Here is a 16,136-nt window from a genome sequence, read left to right as displayed (position 1 = left end):
AGACCAAGAGCCTCTACATTTCAGAGGGTCCCCAAACTTTTACAACGTTGAGACTTTCAGTTTGTATGGAGACCAGTAAGAAAATACCCAGGTACAGGGGCACCTGGGTGGCTCAGTCAGTTAAGCGGCTGCCTTCGGCTCAGGTCATGATCCTGGGGTCCTGGGATTGAGTCCCGCATCGGGCTCCCTTTTCTGTGGGGAGCCTGCTTCTTCCTCACCCACTCCCCTTGCTTGTGTTCCCTCTCTCGCTCTCTCTCTCTGTGTGTCAAATAAATAAATAAATAAAATCTTTAAAAAAAAGAAAATACCCAGGTACAAGCCACCCGGCCCCTTCAGAGCCTTGCTTTACCCACCATGTCATATGTGGTTCCTTCTAAATAGGGCTGAGGGTGAGGTCCCTTCATTCCTGGTCCTGGGCCTTTATGCCCTCTGTTCTCTCTTCCTGGAACACATTTGCCAGGTCCTCCTTCTTCCCGAGGTTCCCCTCTCCAAGAATCTAGCTCAAGTCCAGTGTCCTCCATGCCTATAGCAGACTCCTGGAGTTCGATCTGAGTTTAGCCTTTACTAGTTACGCAGTCCCACACGAATTAAGTGCTACGCCGAAATCTCAGTGTCTGCGTCTGCAAAATGGAGACATCAGTGCCTCTCCCAATGGCTCGTTAGGGCTTTAGAGGAGCTCTTCTTTGCAAAGTGCTTCCAGGGCATCTGGGACATGTAAGGGTTATTTGCTACGGTTGTGTATCTGTAGAATTTTCCCCGACTGCTTCAGCCCTTGGTGATCTTGTTCTTTTCTGATTGTCTGGCATTTAATGATGGTGACATGTATGTGGACGGTGACCCTTATGGTATCTTGTATAACTGTTCACTTAGCACCTTTGTGCTCTCCCGCTAGGCTGTAACTTTCTGGACGATACTATTAGTATCTTACTCGTTTTGTATTTCCCTTAGGTCCTAAAAAAAACGCCAGGTACCAAGCCTAACACCAAATATTGAAGACTGTTGCTTTACCTCTCTGAAAATTCTAGAACCTGACAAGTATGAAATAGTATCATGTAATTTTTAAGTGCAGGATTTTTTTTTTTTTTTTTTTTTTTTTTTTAAATTTTGAGCTGGGGTTAGCACCAACTGTGTGTGATTTAGCAGTCATTTTGTTTGGAAAAAAGAAAAGCCAAAAAGAACAAAAAACAAAACACATAAAACCCCTAAAAACCTACACAATCAAATTTTCATGTGTAAATCAGTGTTCTTCTTCTTCTTTTTTTTTTAAAAGATTTATTTATTTATTTTAGAGAGCGAGAACAGGAATGGGAGGGGCAGAGGGAAAATCTCCAGCACACTGAGCACAGAGCCCGGTGCGGGGGGCAGTCGATCGCACAACCTGAGCCAAAATCAAGAGTTGGACACTTGACTGACTGATCCACTCAGACGCCCCTACTGTGCTTTTATTTGTGGAGATAGACCACATAATAGAAACCAAGGCTGTAAATATGAATTAATTGCTTACCAGTACTTTCTTACAGAACCTGGTAGTAGTGAAAACTTTTGTATGGGGGGAGGGGTAAGAAGAGTGAAGATAGGAAGGGTTATTCTATCCAAAAAAAGCAGATTGGTATAAACTTGACTGCTCTCTAGCTCATACTACTGAATGACCCAAATGTTTTACTCTCCTCATTAAATAGAGGAATTGCGATCGGTACAACATCTTCCATTTAATTCTGTGATCAGACTAGGAAGGGACCTAAGTGATCATCTGGTTCCCACACTTCTAGATGAGGAAAGTGTGGTCTAAAGCTGAAATAATCTGGCTTACTAATGCCAGTCATGATGAAAGTATGCTTTCCTGATTGTTGTTAATTATACGGGTAATTATTAGAACATCAAGTATGATTAGACATTCTCTTCTCAAAGAAGCTGTCAGATGCCATATGCCCAGAGAACCCTGTTAAATCGCTATGTGGCCTGTTCTTTAAACTCCCTTGTGATCCGACTATGGATAACCTTCAAAGACCGTTTTATTGGCGAACCGATAAAATCGACATATTTGTAGGTCAGAAATGGCAGACTGTTGGCGATTTCATATGGTTCTATCCACTGGCTAGTAGACTTTTCCTTTATAATTTTTTTCTTACTAAGGCAGGAATCCAGATCAAATGATTGCTCTCTGATGGTAGGGTTGGCCGTTACAATGATGGTAGTCACGGCTTCCTTTTGGCCATTCATTTATGGATTCTGTGATATGGTGGTACTGCTGAGAAATGGGAAGCCTTCAGACTACTGGGGTACTATGTTCTCCCACCACGTTAACGCTTGATCACGGTCCCGGTAGCCACGTCTGTAAAGTCACCTTATCTTGCTGCTCGTGGAAGTTGGTGAAACACCAAATGATTTTTCTAAATTTAGGTGTCTTGTCACATTTTTCTTCTTACGGACAGGTGTCCAGATCTAACTAGGTTTCACTTTGCTCCTCTGCACGGTGGACTGAATGTCTCCTGTAAAGGTGTTGGGGTTGTGATGTTATCTGCTTAGAATGCTTGGCCATGTAAGGATTAACTGCTAACCCTTTAATTATTTGACACTTGAGAGCTGAGGTAGTACTCTCAGAAAAAGTCTGTCGCCCACTTGGAAGTTTAAAATTATGCATGTATCTATTTTTTTTCTGTTCATTATCTCTTTAGCCGTATTAGACACAATCCCCTCTACTGCACACATGCTGGTCAAAATCAGGCAAGAATTCCACACATCATGTTCCCCATGATCACATAAATTTCCCACCTGCGGTGGTGGGAAGTAAAACTTCTCCCTGACACCATGTCATTTTGGAAGTCATTTCCTCAGATATGACTGAGTCGAGGTGAGGGGCTGACCTGAAAAAAGTCACCTGTCCATGGTATAATGCTGGATGGTTGCTGATGTGGGCACTGAACGAGTTCATCATCCCCTAACAATGCCTCTCATACAATGGTCTACCCCATCCATGGAAACAAAGAACAAACGTGAAATACTGCCTAGTCTTTGTCTATTTAGAAGTAAATAGTTCCTTTTATTACACAATAGCTACTTACCACTGGCTAATTTTAAAATCGGGTTTGTGTGGCTGTTACAGAAAATAAATGGCTATTGTCTCAGATGGTGGTTGAGACCAGTTGGGAGGAGAGAGGAAAGTAACTCTCAAGTTGGAATTGTTTACAGAGATGAAATATGGTCAGTGGTATTGTAATAACGTTCTATGGTGTCAGGTGGGGACTGCACTTACCATCGTGAACATTTAATGTATAGAATTGTTCAGTCACTATATTGTCCATGTGAAATGAATACAACACTGTGTGTCAACTACACTTGAGTAGGTTTTTTTTAAGTGTCTACATAGGAAACTTAGAAAGCTTTGCTTAAGCAAATGGTTTTTGATTTTAGCATTGCTGCATCCTTCGCTGTCGGTGCTCACCTCGCCCAATGAGCTGTCCCTGTGGGTCTCAGAGTATTTCTGTATTTCCCTGAAGGAGTCTTTTCACGTTCATCAGTTAGAATAAGAGTGGACATTTATACCTACTGCTATTAAAAATGAAAGTACCAGGCAGGTGTTTTTCCTCCAACGCAAACGTCATTGTTCTTTGGAAACCTGAATCCAAAATTTGAGGCTTCAGTCTTTTGATCCGTAAGGGCTAAGCTAATAAGTATTGACATTGAGCTTTCATTTTCAGATATCGTCTCCACTTAGAGAAGAAAACATCTGCCTTTCTTAAGGTGTCCCCCATGAATTATGTTACCACTTCATTTTCCTTCCCTTGGTCTTTACAGTACCAACAAGGACTCATCCCTCTAGGAAAAGGAGTACAAGTAGTCATAGGAGACACAAGGGGTCATCACAAAGGGTGGGCGCTTTGGAATCAGAAAGGCATCCTTTGAAATCTGACTCAGCCACGTGGCTTGTCTTCCTTCAGCCTTTGGTTCTCACCTATGGAATGAAGATTTAACAGCTTATAGGACAGTATCTGGCACTGTGCCGAGCCCGACACATGTGAGCCATAATTTGGGAAGGAAGAGGATTACTGTAGTGAAGCCTTATTTTGAATGTCCGAATTCACAGCATGGGGCAGTATGGCCTTTCTGCAAATTCTTCTTTAGAAGCCATGTAAATATTCTGCCTTTTCGGAAACATTTTTGGGAATTGCCTTCAAAATTATTTTAAAACTTTCAAGAAGAATTCGTTTCAGGCACCTGGGTGGCTCAGTGGGTTAAAGCCTCTGCCTTCGGCTCAGGTCATGATCTCAGGGTCTTGGGATCGAGCCCCACATCGGGCTCTCTGCTCAGCGGGGAGCCTGCTTCCCCCTCTCTCTCTGTCTGCCTCTCTGCCTACTTGTGATCTCTGTCTGTCAAATAAATAAATAAAATTTTAAAAAAAGAAGAATTAGTTTCACCCATTTATAGTTATGCCTGATATCAGACACAAAACCGTATCACCCTATATGGCCCAACCATATGGTCTCTGAATGGCCTGTGGCTGATCCGAATTCACTCTGAAACGGTAAGGATTCAGCATCCATGTCTACATTCAAAGAAATGTGTTCCATTGCCTCCAAGGTTAGTTCCAAAGAGGCATTTCAGAGCTGTTCTATATGGTTGCAGTGAAATTGGCATTCGGATGTATCCTCCCACGTACCCATCTATCACAAGGGAGGTAGTGGGTCTGTCCTTCTGGCCCATGTTGAGAAATCTTTTTTACACCTACTTCAGGAGAGCAGGTCAGTGCTGCAACTGCCTTCTTCCAACACATTCACCTTCCAAGTGAGAGAGCAAAATCTCTGAGGCTTCAGAGGAGATGCAAAGGCTAATTACAGCTGAAAATTAGGTGTAGGTCTGGGTGTAGGGCTCATTCTTTGAAGGAGAGACTTCCCTGCACATCGTTCCACAGTTCATGGCAAGATGCTTTGATGATGTGTGGAAAGAAGAGGCCCAGATGCTAAAACATGTAATGAGTGGGACGTCACAGCGAGCGAACAGGAACTTTTGAGGCAATGCTGTCCAGTCTGATAGTGGTCCACCGGCTTTGAGGTGTGAAGAAATGTGTCCTGTGTGTGGGGTGGGGGGTCTAACTGTGGTACCCCCCCACAGATCAGTTTCCTGTTGGGCCCCACATGTGGGTCACAAAGTGGAAACTGCTGTCACAGCAGGAAGTATATTGGAAGAATATGAGACACACAACTGTTTGCACCTAGGAAATGATGGTTTGTATCTGTCTTCGTAGGTTCTGAATTGCCTTTTGGCATCGGACCCTGCTAGCAAGGGGACAGTTTGAAGCCAATCTTGTCAAATCATTTTCTTTCTTTCTTTTTTTTTTTTTTTTTTTTTTTTGTCCTTTGGAGAAACCTATGCTGTTCACAGTTTTATGTGAGAAAATTTTCCAGGATAAAAAAATATATATATATTTTTTTAATTGAAATTGGGACTCCTGTAGAAAAATGATGATAATTTGGGGGGAGGTATTTTATACTAAAATCTATAATGTTTGCCACATCTTTTTAAATGGCAAGTGATCTTGAAGAAGGAAAATAAATGATTATTTTTAAGATTTTATTTATTTATTTTAGAGAGGGGGGTAGAGAGAGAGGTGAGAGGGAGAGGGTGAGAAGCAGACTCCTTGCTGAATGGGGAGCCCGCCACGGGGCTCAATCCCTGGACCCTGAGATCCTGACCTGAGCTGAAATCAAGAGTCAGACGCTCAACCAACAGGGCCCCCAGGTGCTCCAAAGGAAAATGAATTATTAAAAGTTCTGTCTAGGCTTTTTCCCTTGCTTCTCTTGTCCCCATAATGGCTATTTGAGGGTTAGACACAACCATTCACTTAGAACTGTGAGTCACATCTGAAATGTGCCCACCTTTCTTGAGTGAGAGGACGCTTCTCTGTGGAAAGAAACGTGCATTTATTTTTAACTTTCCAAAAAGTACTCAGGGATTCAGTCACATTGACTCGTCTTTGATCTTGCTTTCTTTTCCATAATGCTAGTGTGTAGGATCCAAATGAGGGTAATTTAAAAACCAGTTTTACACGCACACATGCAGGCACAGCCTCTAATTATGCAAATTCATTTAAAAGGATTTTCACTTACAGGAATGGAAAAGCTTTTACTGTTTTGCGGAAGCTTTAGCTTTGGGGGAGTTTTAGGCCTCTAATAACCTGTGAATTCAATCGAATGTTCTTGGGAACCAAGGATCCATTCTTTTCTTCGTTAAATTTTTGACTTTGGTTCTGGGACCAGATTTTAGTTGGAAGTGTTTTTCTGACTCTTGCTTTTTTACCTGATATATTGATAAAGGCTTCAGCATCTCTGTTCTGTTTACTGCTGATAACGTGTTTTTATTTTTTTCTCCTTGGGCTTTCCTTAGCTTGGCCACTGTGTAAGTACTTTATGAATCAATAAATTAGGGTCTGTGGATATATTCGATTGCTTTTTAACCATTGGAAAATGTTCATTTTATGGGTATGTGCTACAAATATTATCAGTCAAGAGTATTTGTAAAATAAACAGCACTGAGCCCTTGAAATGTCACCTGTACTTTCCATATTTGTAAATGGAATATTTTTACTGTACTTGATAATAATAACAAGTCGAGATTTTTCTGGTAGAAATTTTACTTCTCACCAGAGACATCACTAACAACAAATAATCAGATTGTGGAGACTTAGGCACTTATGTTTATCTTCTCAAAAGCATCGTCTTTTCATGCTCTGAATATCAAATTATGTTCCTTTGAAGTGTTTGCCTGAAATATCTTTTGCTTTACCTTTGACATAACCTGAACATACATTCACTTCTTCCAGTATTAAGCTGTGCTCTGAAGGCTTGTTGCTCAAAATGATTCGTGGTGAAGAACCTGGTTGTTACTATTTTTTTTTAAATGTCTAGTTAATCAAAAACCAATACTTTCGCAAAAATATAATAAAAATATATTTTTAAAAGATTTCAAAAGACGTAAAACATAAGCCTTCATTTTTTGTTAATAGACGCAGCAGACCTAAAATTATTTATAATTTTAGCATTTATAGTCAGTTTCTGTATGTATTGTAGCTAAGACCAGTAGCAAACTTTGCAGACTGCATCCCGTCCATGGACCACACTTTGAGTAGCAGGCTGCTGGGGCCAGTCTAGAGATGATGCGGTAAAGCTTGGCTCGGGGCCTGTGGGTAAGCTCAAGAGTTCCTGGGAAGACAACTACCGGTAGTAAAATGACCGGCTGACTCTTGGCCACTGCTCCACGTACTGGGTAAAAGCCCCTCAACTGGGTGTTGATTGGTCTAGGTTTCCCTATAGTGTGTAGACCAGCCTCCCAGCCAGGTCTGTCTCTGTGTGACACTCCCCTTTAGAGTTCAGGCCCCCCAGAGGAATCTGCAGTCACCACAGAAAGTGGGAAAGGCTGAATTTAAACAGCCCAACCAAAATACTCCCGGATAAAGGGCAGTCCCAAAGATCTGTGCAAAAACTCTTCCAGACACCCAAGCAGCCAGGGAAATTGGCCCCTTTTGGTTCCAGCTACCATAAAAACATTGCATCTAAAATAGTGAAATAAGGATTCTTTAAATTCTTACATCTAAACTTGCACAAGTTCTAGGAAGTAGCATTTTGCATTTTACACTTTGTATAGAAATTAAGATACATTTTTAATTTTCTTCTATCAATAAGGAAGCCACCGTATTCCCTTGGTACATAATAGGTTCCCAATAAATGATAGCTTCTTTCCCTTGTTAAATAGTAAGTTTGCCAAGCAAAGGGGCCATACGTCCCTTTGGGAGAAATCTGCATCCTTTAAAATCCTTTACATGTAAGAGAAACTCACAGAGTTGCTGAGTGGAAAACAAAAAGATACTCTGACCTCTGTAGGTAGCTTTTGGTTTGATGGGGAAGGATACAAAGTATTGAGTTTTATAGGTTGCCTGTCTCTTTAAAATAAATGAGGTCATGAAATGAGAATTAGTTTTGCTATAAGCCAACCATAATAATATTTTAAATTGATCTAACATCTTTTTCTTCTGTGGCTCAATGAGTTTGCCCAAGTCATTTCATAATCACCTTTTGCCATTTGCTTTGTAACCGTGTGACCACACCCCCTCTCAGTGGGACGTCGGGCTGGGTCCTTCAGGCAGTGGTTGACAGTCAACAAGACTTCATCTTCCTTGTCTCCTTTGGTTGTTTTGCTGTTACTTGGTGGAGTTCTGCCCTGAAATCTGGAATAATCAAACAAAATCCATACCAGTTTCTCATGTATAAAAGGGATTTGTAGGTTTCCCCGAAAGTCAGAAATGAAGACAGTGTCTGTGGGCTGATGGAGGCTGCATTGCCCATGCTGATGGGGAGTATGGTCCCCATCTTTCTGTTTCTTTTTCTAGCCATTTCCTGATTTCAGTGCTATGGGGACCAGTAGCAATGACTAGTGATTGGCTCTTTACCATTGATGGTAACCACAGAGTGAACACGCCTTTGGCACAACGTCAGAGACTGTATCTCCTGCTTTTCATGTTTTCTGGTTCCACGTCCAGTAGGTGACCCCTTTACCTCGTACGTCCTTTGTGTTTCTCCAGCTGAGATCAGGAGGCGCACAAGTCTTAGAAGGCTGCATCGCCGAGATCCACAACATCACCAGCTTAGATATCTCCGATAATGGTAAGTCCGAAATCAGAAAAGAAACAGAAATAGTATTTGAAGCAAGTTAGTAAGGGGAAAACAGAAAGCCCAACCTAGACAACACCTTAATGGGCATGTTACCTCACTTATTGACTAATAGGGCTGTTAAATTTAACAGAATTTATTTATGGCATACGTCAGTGCCAAAGTCTTAATAAGTTGATACCATGGCCAAAAGTGCAAGAGAACAAGTCAGTTAAAAAAAAATTATCACCAGAATATTGATTACAATCTTGGTCTAACCTTCTGCATTCTTGGTGATAATAAAATAAAATCATTATTTATTTACTCAGAAACTGTTTCAGTAGCTTCATTTCTGCCAGTTATAGTAGGGCATGAGTGGGAGCCTGTTTAGTTGGCATAGGCCACTGGAGTCCCCTACCAGCAAACGGGATGTTGGCATCTTCTCTTACGCAGTCGTGGGCAGAGATGAGACCCATCCTTTCCCTGTTCCTTGCTGACTGGACTTAGCCACTGATTGTATATGAGATTTAGGTTAAGTCTTAGCTGAGAATGAGTTTATCCCCATGAAATAATAGGACTTGAAAAGAGAGCGAAAAAGTTCCTTTGAAAATGAAAGGTTAGTATCCCAGGGCCCTCGGGATGGTAGAGAAAGTCACCCAAGTTCATGTCACCTTTGCTTAATTGTGTACCAGCTGAGAATTTATTTATACACGTGTGTTTTGATTATCTGCTTACTCTGATTCTTTCCAGGTTTAGAATCTGACCTATCCACCTTAATAGTGTGGCTCAGTAAAAACAGATCAATACAGCACCTGGCGTTAGGCAAAAATTTTAATAATATGAAATCCAAGTAAGAGTTTTGATTTTTTTTTATATGACAATGATGAAACTAAGCAACCTCGTGAGAGTTTTGATTTGATTCCACTGTCCACATCTTTAAAATCTCTTTAGAAATCTGACCCCTGTGTTGGACAACTTAGTACAGATGATTCAAGACGAGGAATCGGTGAGTATTAATTCCAATTAATGTTGCTATGCTTTCAGGTAATTTTATCTGTAGACACCATTTCTCTTGTTTTTTTAATGAAATAAATATTTATGCTTTAGTACAGTCAGAGAATATATTTAAAATTGCTTTCTCTTCATTTCAACTCATTCCTAATTAAAGGAAGATTGTAACTAAAAGATTAAAAGAAGTATAAATTGACTTGTAAGCCCATCTTTTAATAAGACTTAACACTTCCTAACTTCAGCTGATGCACTAATCTGCAGGCATGAGTATTTTTTCAATCTAGTTGACTTTCTGACCTTATATCATGCTGGGAAACATCATCTTGCTAATTTGAATTCCGTCTGGCAATTATGCAGAATTATAAAAGACTAAGAAAGCTGGCCACCTGTCTTGAATTTCTTCTAGAGCTCTAGTGTCCTCCTTCTACTTGTATTCCCTCTTGTTGCTCCTGGCCAAGATGCGGTTCAGGGTAAAGAAATTTAATTTTAAACCGTATCCTCTCTTGCTGCCCTTTAAAATGCATTAGAAAAAAAGAAAAGAAGAAAAGATACATATTTTTAAGATTTTTTTTTTTTAGAGCAAGAGCATGAGCAGGAGGGGGAGAGGGAGAGAGAATTTCAAGCAGACTCTGCGCTCAACAAGAAGCTGGAGTCGGAGCTGGATCTCATGACCCCCGAGATTATGACCTGAGCCAAAACTGAGAGTCAGATGTTTAACTGATTGTGTCACCCAGGCACCCCAGGAAAAAGATATTTTGTGAACAGAGCAAGAAGCACTCTACTATTAATTCCTTTAACCTAAACCTGGTGTATTGTATATTTTGTGCCTTACATTGTAATGATGCTCTGAAAAGTTTGTCCGTTCTTATTGGAGTCTTATTTGGCCACCAGCCAGCTTTTACGGTTCCTCAAACCCAAATCAATGTGTGTTCTCCGACAAAGACTCACATAATTAATGTTTTGTGACAGTTGTGTTGTAAGTCATAAGAGTGATTTCCTCTGTGAATCATGTGAGATATGACACTTTTTTCTTTTTAAGATTTTATTTATTTCTTTGACAGAGACAGATCACAAGTAGGCAGAGAGGCAGGCAGAGAGAGAGGAGGAAGCAGGCTCCCTGCCGAGCAGAGAGCCCGATGTGGGGCTTGATCCCAGGACCCTGAGACCATGACCTGAGCCGAAGGTAGAGGCTTTAACCCACTGAGCCACCCAGGCGCCCCAGATATGACACATTTTTAAATTAAAAGTGTCATTCTCCCTTTTGAGTTCCATATAGGGTAGTAGCAAACTCTATTAGGACTGTAAGCTACCTTTTCTGAGCAAGCTAAGGGGCCAGGAGAGGTGGAGACTAGAACTTCTCCTTGCCTGTCCTTGCCCACACCTCTCTGTGTGGCTCTAACCTAGAGGGCGGGAGAAAATTCGGTTGTCCCGCCTCTTCATTGTGTGAATATAATCTCCAACCTATGGGCTAGAAGTGAAACTCCTTATTGTTTAGTGAATATGGGCCCTTCTCTTTGTCCTCATTTGGTAACATTGTCCTTGTTCTGTCACTTTTTTCACTGGGTTATTAAAATCTGGGACATAAATCAGAATTGATATAGTTTTGCCTATTTAATTTGACTTTCTACCACGCTGCTTTGGGTTTCTGATTTCCCAGTCTCCGCCCAGTTTTAAAAGCTCGAGGAAGCTAATACTGCAGAATCACATTTGCCATCCATCCACAAATACTTGTCTCCTAGTGCACATTTCAGGGAAATTTACATTTTATGAAAAATAGATTTTAAAATTTCACATTTTGCTTATTACACAAGGGTCTTCTGTTTCTGTAATTTCCAAAGTCCCTCACTTAAAAACAATCTTGATAGTTAAAACACACCTCAAACCATATTTGCAGGCGGAAAAGTTTCCTACGTCAACGTGAATTGTGTCAAGTTACAAGTTCGAGAAGTGTGGCACTAATCACATACAGTGGAAAGAAAGCTCTTTGTGTTCATGTCACTGAAAAGTAGGTGGTTTTTTCAAAAAGCAATTACCTTCTATTTTTTCCTACTTCTGAATTAGTAATGTGCAAAACAATTCAGAATGATTAAGAGCTGAGGCTTGTGACTCTCAAAATTCCGCCCATGACTGACACAATTGGGCTCTCTTTTTATTTTTTGAAGGTTTTTACATATATAAAATCATCACTTGCTTTGTACGCTCCGACCTTGTGTGTACAGAACCTGTTCTTTGACAGCTTGCGGAATACGGTCTCCGCCACGTGCTGCACATTCTGTTTGGTTAGAACAATCTAGATGCCGGGGCTCCCGTGTCACTTCCAACTACAGACCGTGCTTGTCAGGCCACCGTGTCTCGAGCGCTGAGACAGTAACGCGGAGGGGCCGAGATGACAGGGAATCTTGTTTTGGGGTGTTACAGGCAAACCCGTGTTGTAACCAGTGGAAGCGAACGTCTTTCTCCTGGGAATGCCTGTAGCAAGGAGGCAGATTCTCAGATTAAGCATGTGCAGCTGTGAAAAGGAAAAGTAAGATTTCAAACAGTACGCTTCCACGAAAGTGCAGGAAGTCAGGAAGGGGTGACCTGATAAATATGGGTGCACCTCAGGCTGTTCCGCTCGCGTTAATGGCTCTGCCTATTATTTTTAAGGGTTAACTGGGGTGGATTGGAGTTTGAATATAGTACTGGAATCAGCGCTTACTCGCTTGGAGACTTGGCAGCTTTCCAGAATGAGGAAGGAGCCGTAATATATCATTTTTGTAGTACTTGAATAGAGATTACTGAAATGACGAGCGTTGGAAGTCGAGCTTTTTATTAAAGGAACACCGCATTTGTTTTCATTTGAAACCTGAAGGTTCCTGAGGCTGAAGCATTGTAGTTCAGTTTCTTTCTGTTTCCTGGAGTGTGGGATCTTCGCATCGACGCAAACTTGCTGAAGCTGCTTATGTCTAAGCATCAGCGGGCTGTCCGGTTCTCAGTGTCCTCTCATTTCAGAAATTTGAGTCACGTTGATATGTTCCCTTGTGATTTTTACTGTAGCTGTATGAAGTTTAGAAAACATGGCAGATTTGGACAGGGAGGACGGGAAGCGTGGTCACTTGGTAGAACTATAGTCAAATGCGTGACGTTGCTTTGTGGGTGACGGAGTCTTAAAGCCACTAGCGTCCCCATCCAGCCTCCTGCAGCCCTGTTGCCGATGCATCTTGAACCAGTCAGCATCTGGTGGTCGAGTGTGGGTACAGATAGACGCCAGGCAGCATCTCCAGGCACATCTCGAAAGCCCCAAACCCACGGGCTGTGGTGGAGCATGGACGGGCCGAGCCACTGTTTCTGGTGTCCCCCTCACTGTAATGTCAGTGTGCGTATGGAGTAAGTGTCTAGAACTGTGTCGGATGGCTGGGCCCCTCAAGACCACCTGAAGCAACCCGGAAGACGTCCAGATCCCCCAGGGAAGACTGAGTTCGGACAGTTGGGGCCATGTTGGTTTGGGTTCTAGAATTTTCCTTACTCACTTCCTTAATTCCGTTCTGGCTGAACTCAGGGATTGCAAATTCAGGTGCCAACGGGGCTGGGCCAGAGGCCTAAACAAGTTCCTCAGGGGCAGACAGAACCTGCCTCTGGGCCACATGGTTTGACTTTTTGTCTTTTCTTAAAAATTGTGTGTCTTCTGATTGGTTCTTCTAAGATAAAGTGGAGGAGGGTCATCAAAAGGGTCAAGGATAAGCTACGAGAGGCCCAGAGTACAAAATCCATTCCATTCAGCCACTTTCTAACTCTGTGGCCTCGCTTGAGTCACTTAGCCTTTCTGTGTCTCATTTGGGAGACGGATAACAATACCGAGTATAATAGCACATAAGTGTTGGGTGATTCTCTGAGTAAGTACGTGTGAAAAGCTGAACCGGTGGTTAGGGACGGTACGTGTTCAGTAAATGTCAGCTATTACTGATCTTGGCTGGCTTTTATTTTGCATTTGTCCTCCGCTAGTATTTTAAGATGTCATTTCACCTGGCATAAAAATAGAATGGGTAGAAAGGGATAGCGTAGCCATACAGAAGCTCAGGAATTTCTGTGGACTCTCCTTATTTATTTCTTCCTGTCCTCCCATTTCCAAAGAGCTGACCTCTGCCACTCCAGGTATCCTTCCACGTTTCCCTTAGGAGAGAGGTGGACAGAGGTGGCCTGGGGTCAGCACTGAAACACAACTTGTCTGTGTTTATCCCGAACCTTCGGGTCCTGTTCATCAGCATCTTTGAGCCGGAGTTTCAAAGCAAAATGTTGGGTTGGGGGGCGCGGTGCGTGCAGGAGGTACCACTCCCTACCCCAGTGATTCTCCATGAAACGGTCACAGGGAGTGGAGACTCCTCCGTCAGATCATGTCATTGCTTGCTGCCTCTCGTTCCCTCCTCAGCCCCTGCAGTCCTTGTCCCTGGCCGACTCAAAGCTCAAGACTGAGGTCACCATCCTCATCAACGCCCTGGGAAGCAACACCTCCCTGACCAAAGTGGACATCAGCGGGAATGGCATGGGGGACATGGGCGCGAAGATGTTAGCCAAAGCACTTCAGATCAACACCAAGCTCAGGTACACGGGTCAGGCCCTCAGCCCTGACACGAGGACGCTCGCCCCGAGCAGGGCCTTAGAAAGTTCTGGAAAAGATTCCAGCTCCCCACCCCACCCCCAGCATTGGAGAGCTGGCTGTGCCCAGTAGGGAAGGCCAGCTGGGAAGCAGAGGCAACCATTTCAAGTCTTTTGTCAAAACACTTGGGATTGCAGGCTTTGGGGCCGGGGTCCAAAGTTAGACATTGTGATTCCCATGAGCTGTTGTCTTAAAGGTTTCCACTGTGGCAGAAAACCCAACTGAGGACTGGGGCCGTGTCCCGTTTCACAGTGTCAGCAGCTGGGAGGAAAGACCACTGGTCCAATACGCCAGCCTCCCGTCCTTGGCTGTGAGCCTGTCTTACCTCCCCTCCCCCACTGCTGCCAGTATAAAGACTTAAAACCCGAGGGATGCAGGAGGTGCCCTGGTTAAAGGCAGGTTCATCCTGGGGGCTAGCTATTCTGGGTGGTGATTTTCAACCACTCGTGGCATTTCTCAAGTGTGGCTTTTCTTAAGGGCTGGCTACGTGGTAACCACTTTTATTAAGGACCACTTTCCTGTCCATCCTTCGGAGAGCTCCAGCCACTCCCGAGTCCAGCAGTTCGGTGAACAAATATTTAACTCACATTTGCTCTTCAAGGGGCTCTTTCCTGATGCTTCCCTTGCCCTCCCGAACCTTCCATCTACACCAAGGCCAAAATCTGCAACCGTTTCTTGAAGGTCCGAGTGTATGTAAGGAAAGTCCATGAGATCAGGAAGGGAAAGCAGTTAGAAGTCTGATTGTTGGATCAGACAAATAAAAGCTGATTCATGTAGCAGGTGAACTTGCAAACACCAAAATACCTCCAATGTGTTCACCTTCTGAAAGTGAAATAGTACTTTTCTTCCAAAATAGGTTCTTTGTTGAGAAAGGAAACAGCATCTTATTTGTAGAAACCAGAGGTTTACCAGCAGAGTGAGAACTTTCTGGGGAGGCTGGTCGTAGCATGTCAGGGCAATGGTGAAAACAGAAGACAGTATGACTGGATTCCTTCAAGTTACTTAGAATGGACAAAAGTCTCAGGACCCAAAATTCTTGTGTTGGACAAGGGGTTCTTCAGAATCTCTTATAAACAGCTCTCACTTCCGACACGAGTACTAGAATGCTATTGGGAGAATATGTTGAGAGAGTATCAGAGAAATCAAGTTTTAGAGTTTTCTGGCTACCAAGCACTGGGTAACATCATGGCAAGTTAACGAGGATACCGCTGCTTTGAAGTATGGTTTTCTCACACTGTGTGAGCAGTGAATGGGTTAAGAATGTAATTTCGGCGGAAATGCTCATCCTTGCTGCGTTTAAAACTAAGTTGATGTCATTCCTTGCCTCTTGTGCTAAAATATCTAGATGATGTTGTCTGTAAGAGTTTCATCTTCACTGGGGGGAATCATTTCCTCCATCCCTAAGTGTCTGATCATTTATGTGATGTGGTTTCCCAACAGGACTGTCATATGGGACAAGAATAACATTACCGCACAAGGCTTTCAAGATATAGCTGTTGCAATGGAAAAGTAAGTTTTAATTGCGACTTCTTTCTGGAACAATACAAAAGAACCAGTGGGGTCTGTATTACCTATGGGGTGATGGAGGTAGCAAGGAATTTGGATCCAGAAGATCTAGGCCTGAGTCAGCCGATGCTACCCAGCCATGAGACCCAGAAGACAAGGACTTTGTTCTGGGGTCCGTTTCTTCATTGGGCCACAAGGGCAGGGATCCACCACAGTTGTGAGGATTAAATGAGACCATGGTGGAGAGGCCCACCCAGTGTTCACCTGGCTTTTCCTCATGGTTTCGCATTCTCTTTCCATCAGTCGTGTCTTTTTTGCCCATTATGACAACTTTGAATACAGTGGGG

The 16,136-nt window shown here is 42.8% G+C and overlaps 1 protein-coding gene across 8 annotated transcripts in view; it reads left to right on the top strand.

The window, feature by feature from the left end:
• CARMIL1 (capping protein regulator and myosin 1 linker 1) overlaps nt 1-16,136 on the top strand; it is a 297,839-nt gene that overhangs the window by 185,677 nt on the left and 96,026 nt on the right. For 6 of the 8 annotated variants that reach the window (XM_032861664.1, XM_032861663.1, XM_032861666.1 and 3 more), the window contains exons 18-23: nt 6,382-6,393; nt 8,573-8,654; nt 9,390-9,489; nt 9,591-9,645; nt 14,056-14,228; nt 15,724-15,792. In XM_032861664.1, the coding sequence (XP_032717555.1) occupies nt 6,382-6,393; nt 8,573-8,654; nt 9,390-9,489; nt 9,591-9,645; nt 14,056-14,228; nt 15,724-15,792 (491 nt within the window). The remainder of the gene's footprint in view (nt 1-6,381; nt 6,394-8,572; nt 8,655-9,389; nt 9,490-9,590; nt 9,646-14,055; nt 14,229-15,723; nt 15,793-16,136) is intronic. The other 2 variants (XM_032861665.1, XM_032861667.1) reach the window with 1 other exon arrangement.

The sequence above is a fragment of the Lontra canadensis genome, unplaced genomic scaffold (assembly GCF_010015895.1).
Source record: "Lontra canadensis isolate GAN:19392208 unplaced genomic scaffold, GSC_riverotter_1.0 scaffold21, whole genome shotgun sequence".
NCBI lineage: Eukaryota > Metazoa > Chordata > Mammalia > Carnivora > Mustelidae > Lontra > Lontra canadensis.
This window is presented reverse-complemented; position numbering and strand designations above follow the sequence as displayed.